The following is a 13301-nucleotide window of genomic DNA, read 5'->3' on the forward strand; positions in this document are numbered from 1 at the left end:
GGCAGTAATGGAGACACTAACCCCATGGAAGACCTAAGATGATATCACTCAACATAATGCCAGGGAAGTCACAGGATCCTTCATTATTCAGGCGAATAAGTTATGTTTTCATTTCGAAAATGATCAGTATTTACCACAAAGTGATGCCTAAGACTTTTGTGGATTTATTTATTATTTATTTTACAGTTACGTTGCAAATAGGAGATTTTCCTGGTGGCAACGATCAAGTTTGGTCACTTACAAGATATTGGGGGGATCACAAAATTTTTAAATTTGAAAAATGCAGAGGTTCAAGAATAATTGGGTTCGCCAGCATGACAAATCTAAAATCATAGCCTCATCAGTGCATTAGATAGTTGACCAAAAAGGGAGCAAAATTCAATATTTAAACAAATCATATTTATTTTATTTTTTTAAAAAAGGCACATTTAATGTATATAGTTTCAGTTAATGTAAAAAATTTAGTATAAAATACTTTTTGATGGCACAATGCCTTCTATTTTTATAATTTTGTCAGTAATATTATGTGTCATCTCTGTTAGTATAGACATTTTGGTAATGACTTGTTCTATGGATGATTTTATTGTGGTGCCCCACCCCCTTTTGTTTGCTTCGTTTGCAGACAGTGGTGGGTGTCACATGCATGGGGTGTGGTTCGCATCCCCTGATCGCCCAGCGGGAATTTGATGTGTGCATTGTGGATGAGGCCAGCCAAGTGCTCCTGCCCATCGCACTGAGGCCAATCTTCTCGTCCAGAGTTTTCATTCTCGTGGGTGACCCGGAGCAACTGCCACCTGTTGTTCGAAGCCAGCAAGCAAGGTTGACCACATTCCCTTATTATGATGTGTTCACCATTATTATTTATTTCATAAGTTGCACGCACACTCCAGACGAGAATTAAAGTTAATTTCTCAAGGAGTAAGTACATCACTGGTTCCTTGCCATTTGACTGCTTAATAGGACAGCTTTCAAAGGTTGCATAATGACATTAATGTTTTAAGTAACGTTTCAAGTAATAGAAAACACAATTTTGATGCTGAGGTACTTCTTGATATTAAATATTTTGTGTAATTCAAAATAGCAAAGTTGTAACATTTTATGTGGGCCATCTCTCATTAGGATTCATCAGCAAAAGTACTTTTAGTAGTTTTAAGACTTATAATAATATTGATTCTCATTGGTTATCCTCATCATAATGTACAGTCACTTTTCCTGGAAAGAGGTAGGTTGTGGTTAACTTACAGCTCAATCAAACAGCATAACGAGCTAATTTTACCAGTCCTTAATAGCGAACAAATCAGAAATCGAAACCACCAGGCTGATACATGAAGGGAAGCAAAAAGTTGTGGATTTTTTCCATGTTTCTGATGCTGACATTTTCTTAACTTAGTATTAGAAATTTCTTTGAGTCCTGGTAAATGATGCTTTAAGAGATTAATTGGTGGTACTTCGATATGCACTGCATTCTGCTGTATTTTTTATTTACATTGCATTACATGGTACCCTGGAAGCCATTGCTAGGGTGTGTGGCAGTGGGTGATTACGCAAAATACTTTTCCCTCCTGCTTAAATCTATATGTTCTACACTGAACCTTTCTAATTTTATTGACATGAACTCTCCTACCATGGTACAATGGGGATAATAATACATTTTCAAAATTATCACTAAAGACATCCTGTCAATTGATGCAAGAGATTTTATCTGTAATTTAGCCTATGCGCTATTGAATGAATCTCAACCTAGATCCTCCAATAATTTTGATACGTTTCCCAGTTTGTCATAGCGTTCCACAAATCTAGGTCCTCTATGCTGCACGCAATCCAGTTCAGCAATCAATCCAACTTCATGAGGATCATATACATGTGCTGGCAGCATATTCTACTTTGCTCACACCCAAGGGAAAGTAGGGAGGCATGAGGGTACAGCTCGGCACACAAACCTATGTATTGTAAATGGGGCATAGATTAACAAGTCCTCCCAGTTCAAGTTTTCTTAAGGCATTTCCGGCTGGCTCAGCAATGCTAATTGTACTGACACAATTATAGCCTATGCGCTATAGCCTATGCACAATGTGTGGGAACAAAGTGAATTGAGAGGCAGTCTCGTCATGCAGAGAAAGGCTAATGACCAACAACACACCCATCCAAAGCCACAGGATTGTTCCAGGAGGTCGTCTCCACCCATCCTCGTGTCCCCCAGGGAATGCACAGCTGGTGTTGCCAGGGACGGCAGCCCGCTCCAACACAAATGCATCATCATTTTACTCTATCCTTTCAATTAGTCACTTCATTTATGCAATGGCATCATATGTAACTGATCACCCCCAAAGTAGTCATTTGTCCTCATCTCCATCCTTATGTGGGTGTTCTTCCTAATTACCAAATCACCTTGCCAAATCAACCTTATTGATCTGTAGCTCTCACATATGGCTGCTTTCCTCTTTTTTGGAATGGGAACTAACACTGATCTGATGAAATCTTAGGGATCAGGATGGTGCAATGGCTAACATACTGGCTTCCCATGCAGAGGGCAGGGGTTCGAATCCTGGAGATGGTCAATCTTTTTCAGTGGTATCCTGATCCCTACTTGAGTTGCTTTGTGGAGAGCACTTCGAGTGAGTATGCCATCATTCGGATGGGACGTTAAACTGCAGACCCCTTGGTGCCTTTCGATAAGAGTAAGCTAAATCCGACACCGGATTTCCCTCCACCCTTCCTCCCATTCTATCCATTCCTTATGGCACGAATGACCTATGGTGTCGGTTGCCTCCCATAAAATGACTATTACTACTACAAAATCCTCCAGCCAGATTCTCCCCTCATAAATGCAATGAATTAGTTCATAAAATCTCTTCCTCCCACTTTTTCCAAATGCCTTTTCAATCTTGCCATCGAGTAAGCCTGGGCGTAAGCTATCCTCATGTATGTCATATATCTAAGCTTGCTGACCTGGTGTTTTAATTTTTTCTGCCATGTCTATCTCTAACAGTGTGCGCAGAGTTTCCCCTCCTATTTCCTGACAGTGTTTTCACCTACCTGTAGAGTGCAATCATTTTACCCTTCCTCTGTGTACTCTCCATATCTTTGCACTGCATTTTCCACTATGCTTTTCCGTATCAGTTTCTCCCCTCAGCTGATTATTTATGTAAGTGAGAGTAGCACCTTATAATAAGCCTTCGTATAGTTTTATTTTAATTCTCTTTTAGGAAGCTTGGATTTGAGCAGACATTGTTCAGTGCACTACACTCTCCAGAGGCATGTGTCACACTCAATCTGCAATATCGCATGAACAGTGCAATCACAAAATTGGCCAATGACCTCTCTTATGGCTCAAGGCTCATCTGTGCAAATGAACAGGTGGCTAACTCTGTGCTTCACTTTCCTGGGAAATTGGTATGTTCTCAGTTAATGACTGTTTGAATATTCAGTGAAGTATATTTCTAATGTGTGCTATGACTAATTACCCTGCTTATATATATATATTATATTTATAGTACCAATTACTTATCATACCCTGTTTTATTCAAATTACACTCAATCAATATAATGACACTTTCAGTTGGGGAGCTATATTTATTCCACAGAGAAAACAGTATCATATTTCTTGACTTTCTTGTGCACCACCCCAATGGAATGGTTGGCGTGTTGTTTTCTCTGGAGGGATTGCTATTTGATCTCCCCTACTACCCTCTTGAGAGATTTGCAGCATTATTATTTTAATGGGCAGAAAGAAGAGAAAGTTACACATGAAGAATAAGTTTCAAAGGATGAGAATGGAGAATAAAATCATTGCAGAGGTTTTAACTCTACGTTTGAGGTAGTTCCAGGGGTACTATAGGCATTGAAGGGCAGACTAGAAATACAGGGTGTTTTCCTAGTTACAGGGATGACTTGGAGGCACTAGTACCCTGTGAATGTGGTAGCTGTATCAGGGTAAATAGGAACTTGATAAATCTCTAGATGCTTGAATGTGATTATAATACCTCTTAAGTGAGAAGCAGTTTTGTGAGCAGGTTTCACTGTGACTTCTGCTGTGAGTTGTTGAATTGTTTTATGTCAAGCAGTTAAATTGACTGGAAGTTTTAATGATTTGCAATCTTTCAAGTCACATCAGTGTGGTAAAGGGTGGTGAGGAATTAAACATTCATTCTGTTTCTCCCCACACAACACATCTCTGCCAGCCACTTGACGTTGACTTTTTCTGAACTCTAAATGCTGTGTGGCGCAACTATCTCAATGCATGCAAATGGAAAAATATGTGATGGAACACTCATGAAAAGTGAGTTTCTTAGAATTCTGAAAGTGATAAAAGAAATAAAACTCACCGTACCTGCTTACATTAAGTCAGGCTTAAAGGCAGCTATAATATTCCCTATTGATTTTTCATGTGTTCAGAGAAAAATCCCAGATGCTGACAAAAATAGATGCATCCTGAGATATATATCTTGGATGATAGTATTTGTCTCGCCTCCAGAATTTCCGGACTGTGAGGGTAGGAGTGCTGATGAAACTCCCTCCTGAGATGTAAAACCTGTCCAGCTCAATGATTTCTCCCAGATATGTTGTATGATTGCCTAATACTCAGCAGTGACATTACTCTGGCAAGACTCCCAACAATAGATTTTTAAATGAAATGGTTCATTCATTTTAAATTATGATGGTTCAAACTGGGAAGCTTTCCAATATAATATGCAATCAGATTAATAACTTTGTGACATTGTTTTCAGTGTAATAGATTTGAAATGAGTGTTACAGAAACAAAATCTATGCTTTTTAATGTTTGTAACAGGTTGAAATTTGCTTGGGGTTTGTCTTATCATTTAAAAGACTGCCAGATGAATTTATGTGATAATTGTTTACCTATTGAACTGGTGTGTAACTTTAAATAAATAGGTATAATTGATACATTTTTAAAATGGCAGCAACGTATTGGAGGTGCAACAAAGATCATGCAACAAACTCGGACCCATTTCAGCTTCATTTGAAATAAATTTCTTTTTCAGCCCCTGAGATTTATATTAATGCCATAGTTTGTGCCAGGCTAAGTTATGGCATATTCTGCTGGGTTGGAGCTTATCTTAACTCATTAAAACTTGCTGTCTTTATAAGAAAATGGAATAATTAGAACAATATTATAAAAGAGCCATTTTGAAAGCTCATATTTATTCATTCAACAAGGTCCATGACTTTTTTTATGTAAGAAATGGTAATGCATGATTATTTCTACTCAGATCTACTTTTACCCCAAGCAAAACCCATATTTCCTTGCCTGAGCCAAACCAGATATTTTTTGAAAGATTTTTTAAATGGGACCTAAGGTATAATTAATTAATGGTTGGTTAATTAAAATGTGTTGGTTTATCATTAAGAAAAGTTTAGAGGGCCTATTAAAATGCTTAAAATTATTATTTTTACTTGTTGAAATTATGTTAAGTAATTGACTTTTTAAATTGTTAATGTAATCAGCCTTCATCAAATTTTTTAATCTTTTTCACATGAAATGCATAACTGAAAGTTATTGGATAGTGGCATTCATACAAGCATATCTTCAAGGCTACCATCAAGTACTCTAAAACCATGGAATTTCTTTCAATGCATGGATTTTTCATTTATGTTAATGTTGTAGTTTTTATAAACATTTATTATGTTAATATGTATTCCAATGATGCTTAATAACCTTATCCTCCCGAGTTGCCTAAAATCGTCCAACCCTGGAGAAAATTCAAGTCGTAGTAGGATGTCTGTTATTAGCCTCGGTAATGCAAATGGCAAGATGCACATACTATATGCCATAGGGGGTGTCCACGCATCAGGAAAATCTAATAATAACCTGGGAAACAGGCTACTGTAAAAGATATGGAAAAAATCTAGGACTTTGGACATAAACCTGGAGATATATGACGGTGTGTTTCAATCTTCTAGAATATTTGCTGCTGTTCGATGTGAGGTTTCACTTTTTATGCATGCAGTTACTAGAGTATTTTTATAAGTGATAAGTGCCTCTATCATGGTCTTAATCCCAAACTTACATGCTATTACAGTACTTCTTACGGCATGCGAAATTCCATTGCCCTTGAAGGCAGGAGAGGGAGTGAGGGGTTGTTCCCTGTGATCATCATGCAGGGAGATCTGTTGTTAAAAAAATCACAGGCAGCTTGGATTTATGTGGGGAGTGTTCAAAGGAATATCCTGGATTTGAATCTGAACCCACTGAGCTGCCACACTACCTGCTGTGGCTTTAGCCAAAATAGAAAAAGGCAGCAAAATCAAAATGTTGACAAAACACAGCAATATTATTTTCAAATGATACAAATGGTAGCTCATTTTCAGAAGATGAAGACAATTATATTGATGCTCTTGCTCATGATAATTCATTGCCACAGGCTCATTTAAATAGTACATGGAACAGTTTATAGTGCCCCATAATAAGTTCTCTAGATGCAACTTTGCTATGAATCACAGTTTTTTTGGAATTAGCATATTTTTCAGAATGTGGCTGTGTGGCTCTGAGTTTTGCATCATCTTTAGGGTGGAGGAGGGCAGTGGATCGGTGGTTGGTTGTTGCTCACATGCAGACTTGTCAAGTGGACTTGATTGTGTGCCCCTGATGGCTGCAAGGTTCTTGCTCTCCCCATTTTGGTGTGCAGATGAGTATGAGAGGGTGGGGAGTACTGAACTAGGGGAGAGGGGACATGAATTGCACAAAGAACTGCAGATACAGTGCCTCAGTGATCGTACCAGCATTCCCGTTTCATCCGCGGATACTCAGTTTCCTCTAGATTTTTTTGATTTATTACGCATGTATTTCATATGACTTCGAATGTCTATTTTTATGAAATTTTCCCTCACTAATGGCCTTTTGGCTTCCAGGATCTGGCCAGTACTTATCCAGAGGAAACATGGCTCCTTGAGGCTCTCTCATCAGAAATGGAGCGATCTATTGTGCTCATAGATACCGGAGGCACCTCTCACCTGAGTGGAGAGGATTATTACCCGAAGCATTTTGGAGTGAATAGTGCAGATGGTAAAGATGCTCGGAAAAAATATGCTAACATTTGTGAGGCTGCTGTCACATCTTATTTGGTCAAAGCTCTTTTAATGGTGAGTTGGGAAGTGGAGAAATATATTCCTACTCTACTTTTTGCATTTTTACCATGATTTTGCTCGGCTTCCATTTTGTTGCAATACTGAACTATTTGTTGAAACCCCTAAAAGTTTTTAAAATTTTGGAAAATTAATTTTGTATAATTTATGCTGAAAGTTTATGGACGTAAGTTTCTAAATGGTACATCATGTGTGAAGGTTGTCTGAGAAGCCTCCAACCTCAGCATAAACATGGCAGCACTGTTAAACAAAATTTGGGAAATGTGTTTGTGCATCCAGGAAAAATCCACTCACCAAACTTTCTGCCATTTTGGACTCTCGGTTGCTGTTTGACTGAATCGTTGTGAGGTTTTTTTGTGAAAATGGAAAAGAATTTAATTGAGCTATAATTAAATATTTGTTTTTGAAAGGCAATATGCCTCCGCTAATCAAAGATGAGTTGGATTCTGTGTATGGGGACTCTGCAGCATCATATATGAGCGTGAAATTTTGGGCTGCTGAATTTAAACATGGCCATGCCAGCTTGGCTGATGGCGAGCCCTCGGGATGGACAAAAACTGTAAACACCACCGATAACATCAAAAAAGTTCACCAAATGGTACTGGATGACTATCAAATTAAGGTTAGACAGATAGCAGAGGCTATTGGCATATCGAAATAATGCACTTGTCTTATGTTGACTTTGGACATAAATAAACTACCCGTGCTTTGCATGTTGCATTTGCTCACTTTGGGCAAAAATGCATTAGAGTGAACATTGTCAAGGCTCTGTTGGAGCGTTCCAAGCGAAGCAACTTAGATCTTTTGCGTCGATTCATAAGTTTTGATGAAACTTGGAATCATTATAATCCTAAGATGAAAGAACAGTCAAGTCTTTCACCATTGAAATGGTAATTGAAATGCCCATTATTAGGACCAGTGATTTCGTTATGGGCCTAGTGGCCCTTATGAATTTGGTTCAAAGCTCCAACTGAATCCATTCCAGCCATAGTGTCTTCTCCTTTTGACCTTGAAAGTCCTCCAACTCAAGCCCTCTGTTACTCACGAAACCTGGCCCAACCAAACCCAATTCGCCCCCAACCCTACTCATTGGACTGCTGAGAGATCCACCCACATAATTAAGCCAAAGGGTTCGATTCAGTCTGGAACCATTTGTCTGAGCCCCAAACCTAGGTTCCTGAATGAACTGAACTTTTTCTGATGACTGTAGCCACCTTTGGGGCCTTCGCACACTCTTGACCATTGCCCACAAATATAAACGTGGATGCCCTGCAGGAGGTGTAACATTTTTTGGTAAAATAGTATGTCCTCTTTGTAATTAGGTAATGCTGTCATGCATTGATGTTCCAGTCCATTATTCATCCATTTCTATGGGGGAGTGGTGATGTGCATGAGTATAAAAGTCAAAATGTGGACTCCTCCTTTCCTGAAAACTTAAGGGCTTTAAGAGTAAAAGTGATTGTCATCTTTGGTTACCTGAGGATGTTCTCCAATTCCCAATGGGAGAGTTTTTCTTAAATCTCAGGGATGATTGCATGGCAGACTGAGGTCTATAATTGGTAACAAGCTGGTATTATCATTTTAAGAGCATCTTAATGACTTTGATACATGTGCGATAAACAAAATAAAGTCATAACATTGACGCCAGTGGTGATTATGGGAGCCAGCGCTCTTGAGTAGTGCCCTCCAGAGAGACTACCATTGTGATGCATGCCCCTTGAGTAGTACCAATGTAGCTAGAATGGTGCAGGTGAGGGTGGCTAATGGAGACATAGATGCGATGTGGGGACCCTTCTATCTGGCTTGAGGCAAATTGCTTTCTCCCTTGCACCACAGGGAGGTGTGAAGGCAACGGATGTTGGTGTAATAGCTCCATACACAGACCAAGTCTCTCTGCTGAGGACAGTGCTGCAGGTGCCTGGAGGTCAGGGCAGCAGTACCATTGGGTGCACGACTGCGGTGGATGTGAGCACGGTGGACCAGTTCCAAGGCAGGGACAAGGAAGTTGTCATCTATTCTTTCACTAGGAGTGGAACTGCAGCAGTGGTGGAAGGCTCAAAAATGAAGGTAGCAACATTAGATATGCTTTTGTTTAATCATTTTTCAATTCTTAATTTATGGCAAGTTCCACAGCTGCTGGTAGTGTCATGCGGAAAGGTAGTGAAAATACTAGAGTAAAATATTTATGAGTCATAATACAGAATATGAAATAGAATTAATTGTGTAATGATACACCAATGATTGGTGACTGACACCCAAGTGTCCAGCCATGAAACGTGTTGGGAAGGGCGAGTAAAATGATGCTAGATGGTGCATGGTAGTGATGAGTGGTCAGGGTAGTGGTGTTGCCAAGAGGTAGTGTCTAAAATCAAGTGGCATTTGTGCTGGCTTTTAAGTTTTTTTAAAACAGAGAATGTTTATAGACATTTCTGAGCTAGGTGGCTCTTTCCTGAGGGAAGTTTGTGGGTTTGGCAGAGGGAGGGAAGAGTGCATGGCAGGTAGATTTCAAAAGGCATTAACTATTAGTAGTAGTATTTAGGGGAGGTAACCAACGGCTGAGGTCATTTGTGCCATTTGGGATGGACAGGAAAGAATGAAGGGTGGACAGAAACCTGGTGTTGGCATTAGCCTACTCTTAATGAAAGGCACCAAGGGGTCTGCAGCTTAACGTCCCATCTGACGGATGGCATACTCTCTCAAAGTGCTCTCCACAAAGCACCTCAAGTAGGGATTGGGATACCATTGAAAAATATCTGCTATCTCCAGGATTGGAACCCGGGCCCTCTGGGTGGGAAGCCAACACCACAATTGACCACCCCATCTCGATCTCCAAATGAATTAACTCTGGATGGAGTTATGTCATTTCTGAAAAACCTGCCTGGGAACTGTGACATGTCTTTTGGCATGTGTCTAGCTATTTTGAATTCCTATCAAAGACATTACGGTGCATTTATCTAGGAATTTGATAATCAGGGCCATATTCCAAGATGAGGACATTCATCTCTCATCCCATGGCGAGTTTGTTTCAGCTGAGGGAAGAGCACGCATCCCTCCTCCCTCTGACTTAATTCATAAGTCTCCTTACTACTCAACAATGAGGAATCCTTTTCATGGTCTGAAATTTTTTCCTATTTACCTACAAGAGGCCCAGTTTTATGTCTTGTCAAATCCAATTGTTAGTTTATTTGAAAGTTAACTTAATGTTGTAATTACCGACGAGACAGTGCATTCTGATGACCCCTAGAGCTGTGCTGGCAGGAGCAATGATAATTGCTCCTGTTAGGGTCACCCATGCCAGATAGGTGGAAGGGTAGGAGCCAGACAAAAGTTAGGCCGTGCAGCATTTGGAGCATCTGTTCCTCAGTGAGGTGGCTGCAAAGGCATCTTACCACAGCCATGGAATGATGGTGTTACGTTAAAAAAACTATTGAGGAAGGTAACAGGAAAGCACCTCAATTATTAATCCCAAGAAAGTCAGGGTGGACACCATAATTAAAATGAGTCAGCCCAATCAGCCCTGCAGCAGGAGAGAAGAAATTCCCACAGTTGTCATGATGAGGCAATTGAATCCTGCAGGAGGCAGGGTTTAATCACAAAGCACACTTGGTTTAAACACTACAATAGGCATAGGTATACCTGGGAAACGCTTGGGGATTCAGGAAGATATCAGTTATACTATGTAATGGTGAGGCACAGTTACCTGGGAGTGGTTGAAGATTCAGATCATAATTTAGTATAATTAAGTGTATCAATCAATTCAAAAATACAAATAGGAACATGGTTTAGGAAATGAAATGTAGAAGCATTAATCAGAACAGCCAATAAGAAGAAGGCTAAGGAGAAAATCATGAGTGAGGAAAGGGAGATGGGTTCGATAGAAGACAAAAATGGAGTATATAAAAAAGGAATATCAATAGCTCCAAATGAAACTGTTTACAGTAAATGGGAATAGGGCAAGAAAGCCATGGTTAGGACAGGTAATGATTGGAGAGATAGACCAGAAAAGGAAATCGAAGAATTTAACAGAGATAGAAGGAAATATTTAGAGGTGATTAATAAAATGAGGTGTAAAGCTAATAAGGTAAAAGAAGTGTGATGGAAGACTAAGTGTAAGGTAATCAAAAGTTAGCAAAGGAAGGGTGAAATTGGTGTGCTGTACACAAAGGTGTCAGGAAGTAAGAAGGGAAAATCCATGCAATCCACCGAAGATAAGTCAGGAAAATCTTATTTGAACCAAGGTAGATTCAAAAGAGATGGAGAGAGTATTCAGAGAGTGTATAGAGGAACTATATGATAAAGACATTAGACCAGCTAGCCTTGGCATAGAAAGAGAATATGAAGTAGATTAGGATAGTTTAGGTCCGGACATACTTGACGGCAAGATAGAAAGGGATTGAAGTAAGGCTAAGAGGGTCAACAAGATGTCCGCAAAACTATTTAAATACTAAGGATAAAGTGAGAGGAAGAGATTTTAAGGAATGATTCGTAGCTATAATGAGGAAGGAACTTGACTGGAAGATTTCATCAGATCAGTGTAAGTTCATATTCTAAAAAAAGGAAAGGCAGTATTATGTGAGTACTGCTGAACAGTTAGTTTCATTTTGTACAAAGCTAAAGTGGTTCCCAAGGGCATCTACAAGAGGATAGAGAGCAGTGCAAATAAATTCTTGGGGGATGTAAGGTTCAGGAAGGGGAGAGGCTTGCATGATGCCATTGCAGTAATTAGGTTATCAATAGAGAGGGACTGAAAATACCATCAAGATGTATTTTTTTTCTATTTTAGATTTTGAGAAGGCATTTAATAGAGTAGATGGGTGGGATAGGAGACATCCGGAACATGTACCTGTTTTAGACTGCTCAGATGTGAGTGGCAGATGGAGTGTATGGATGGAGAGTTCAGATGGGCAGTATTAGGAAGAGGTGTAAGACAGGGGTGTCCATTATCACCTGTGCTGTTAATCGTTTATGTGGGGGAAATGGTGAAAGAGCGATTGGAAGTACTGTAAATAGGGATGAGTGTCAGTGGGGTATTAATCAAATCAATTAGGTTTGTGGATGATCAAACTTTATAGTTTGTCTATCAGCCAAGTGGTTGTAAGCACTGCTGAGTGAATTGGGAAGTCAGTGCAATAGGTACAGGATGAGAATAAATGTAAACAAAACAAGGGTTATGTGGTTTTTGAGAAAGAGAAAGGCTAAGTCAATTATTGAAATGGAAGGGCAAAAACTAGACCAGGTGGAAAAATTTACACATCCTTGAAGTATTTTGGACCAAAACAGTCAAAGTAGCTGGGGCGTAAGGAAAAGAATTGCATTAGGCAAAGAAGCTTTCACAAGGAGGAAAGAATTAATGACTATATTCTATGCACTTCTCATTAATGTTTTAACAAAATAAATCATGTTAAGATGTTCTATATAGACAATAGAATTTTATGTAATAAAATTTATTTCCTGATTTTTGCTGTGAAATTAATGATATTTTGAAAATATAATAATCTTTAAAAGAGACATGAGAGAGACAATAGTGACTCTATGTTCTCTATTTCCATTAACCTTGGTAACACAGTGAAAATCATATGCACAAGAGGTAGTACTTGCATGAAAGGAAACATTTAAAAGGCTTTAATTATATAATCAACGCAAGGCTGTCTATAATTGTTTCATGTTTGCATGGGGTTTATATGAATATTATGGTCTGTTTATGTTTTGATTGATCTACAAGGTCTGTCTGAAGAGTAGTAGGACTGAGTTGATTTAAAAAATTTATTGCCAGAATTGATACATTCACTCAAAAGTCTTTGAAGTAGCACCCTTGTGAATCCACACACCGCTGTCAGCAGGTTTTCCATGGCATGTACACCTTCTGAAATGCTGCTAAGCTCCCTCATCACAGCTTGTTGTAATGCTTCCATGGTGATGTCCTTTCTGCAAAGATTTGAGGGGGGGGAAAGGGAAGAAGTCTGGTGGGGCATTGTCTAAAAGATTTGAATTCTCACTCACATGGTTGAGAAGCTCTCGGCAGATCTGTATGTGATTTCCTTTTGTTCATCGAAGAGAACTTGCGGCACCAACTTTGCATGCACCTTTCTCATGCCCATGTTTTCTCTCACAAGTCGATGCACATCCCTTTTAGGGATGCCGAGTTCATGTCCATGCGATCCTTGTCCAATAAAACCTTCACTCATGAACAAGATTTT

The 13301-nt window shown here is 39.2% G+C and overlaps 1 protein-coding gene across 1 annotated transcript in view; it reads left to right on the forward strand.

Moving 5' to 3' along the window:
* Dna2 (DNA replication helicase/nuclease 2) overlaps nt 1-13301 on the forward strand; it is a 52921-nt gene that overhangs the window by 37498 nt on the left and 2122 nt on the right. The window contains exons 14-17 of the mRNA XM_071592021.1: nt 623-819; nt 3207-3393; nt 6871-7101; nt 8941-9171. Coding sequence (XP_071448122.1) covers nt 623-819; nt 3207-3393; nt 6871-7101; nt 8941-9171 — 846 coding nt within the window. The remainder of the gene's footprint in view (nt 1-622; nt 820-3206; nt 3394-6870; nt 7102-8940; nt 9172-13301) is intronic.

The sequence above is a fragment of the Hetaerina americana genome, unplaced genomic scaffold (assembly GCF_022747635.1).
Source record: "Hetaerina americana unplaced genomic scaffold, ioHetAmer1.1.p SCAF_5, whole genome shotgun sequence".
Lineage (NCBI taxonomy): Eukaryota > Metazoa > Arthropoda > Insecta > Odonata > Calopterygidae > Hetaerina > Hetaerina americana.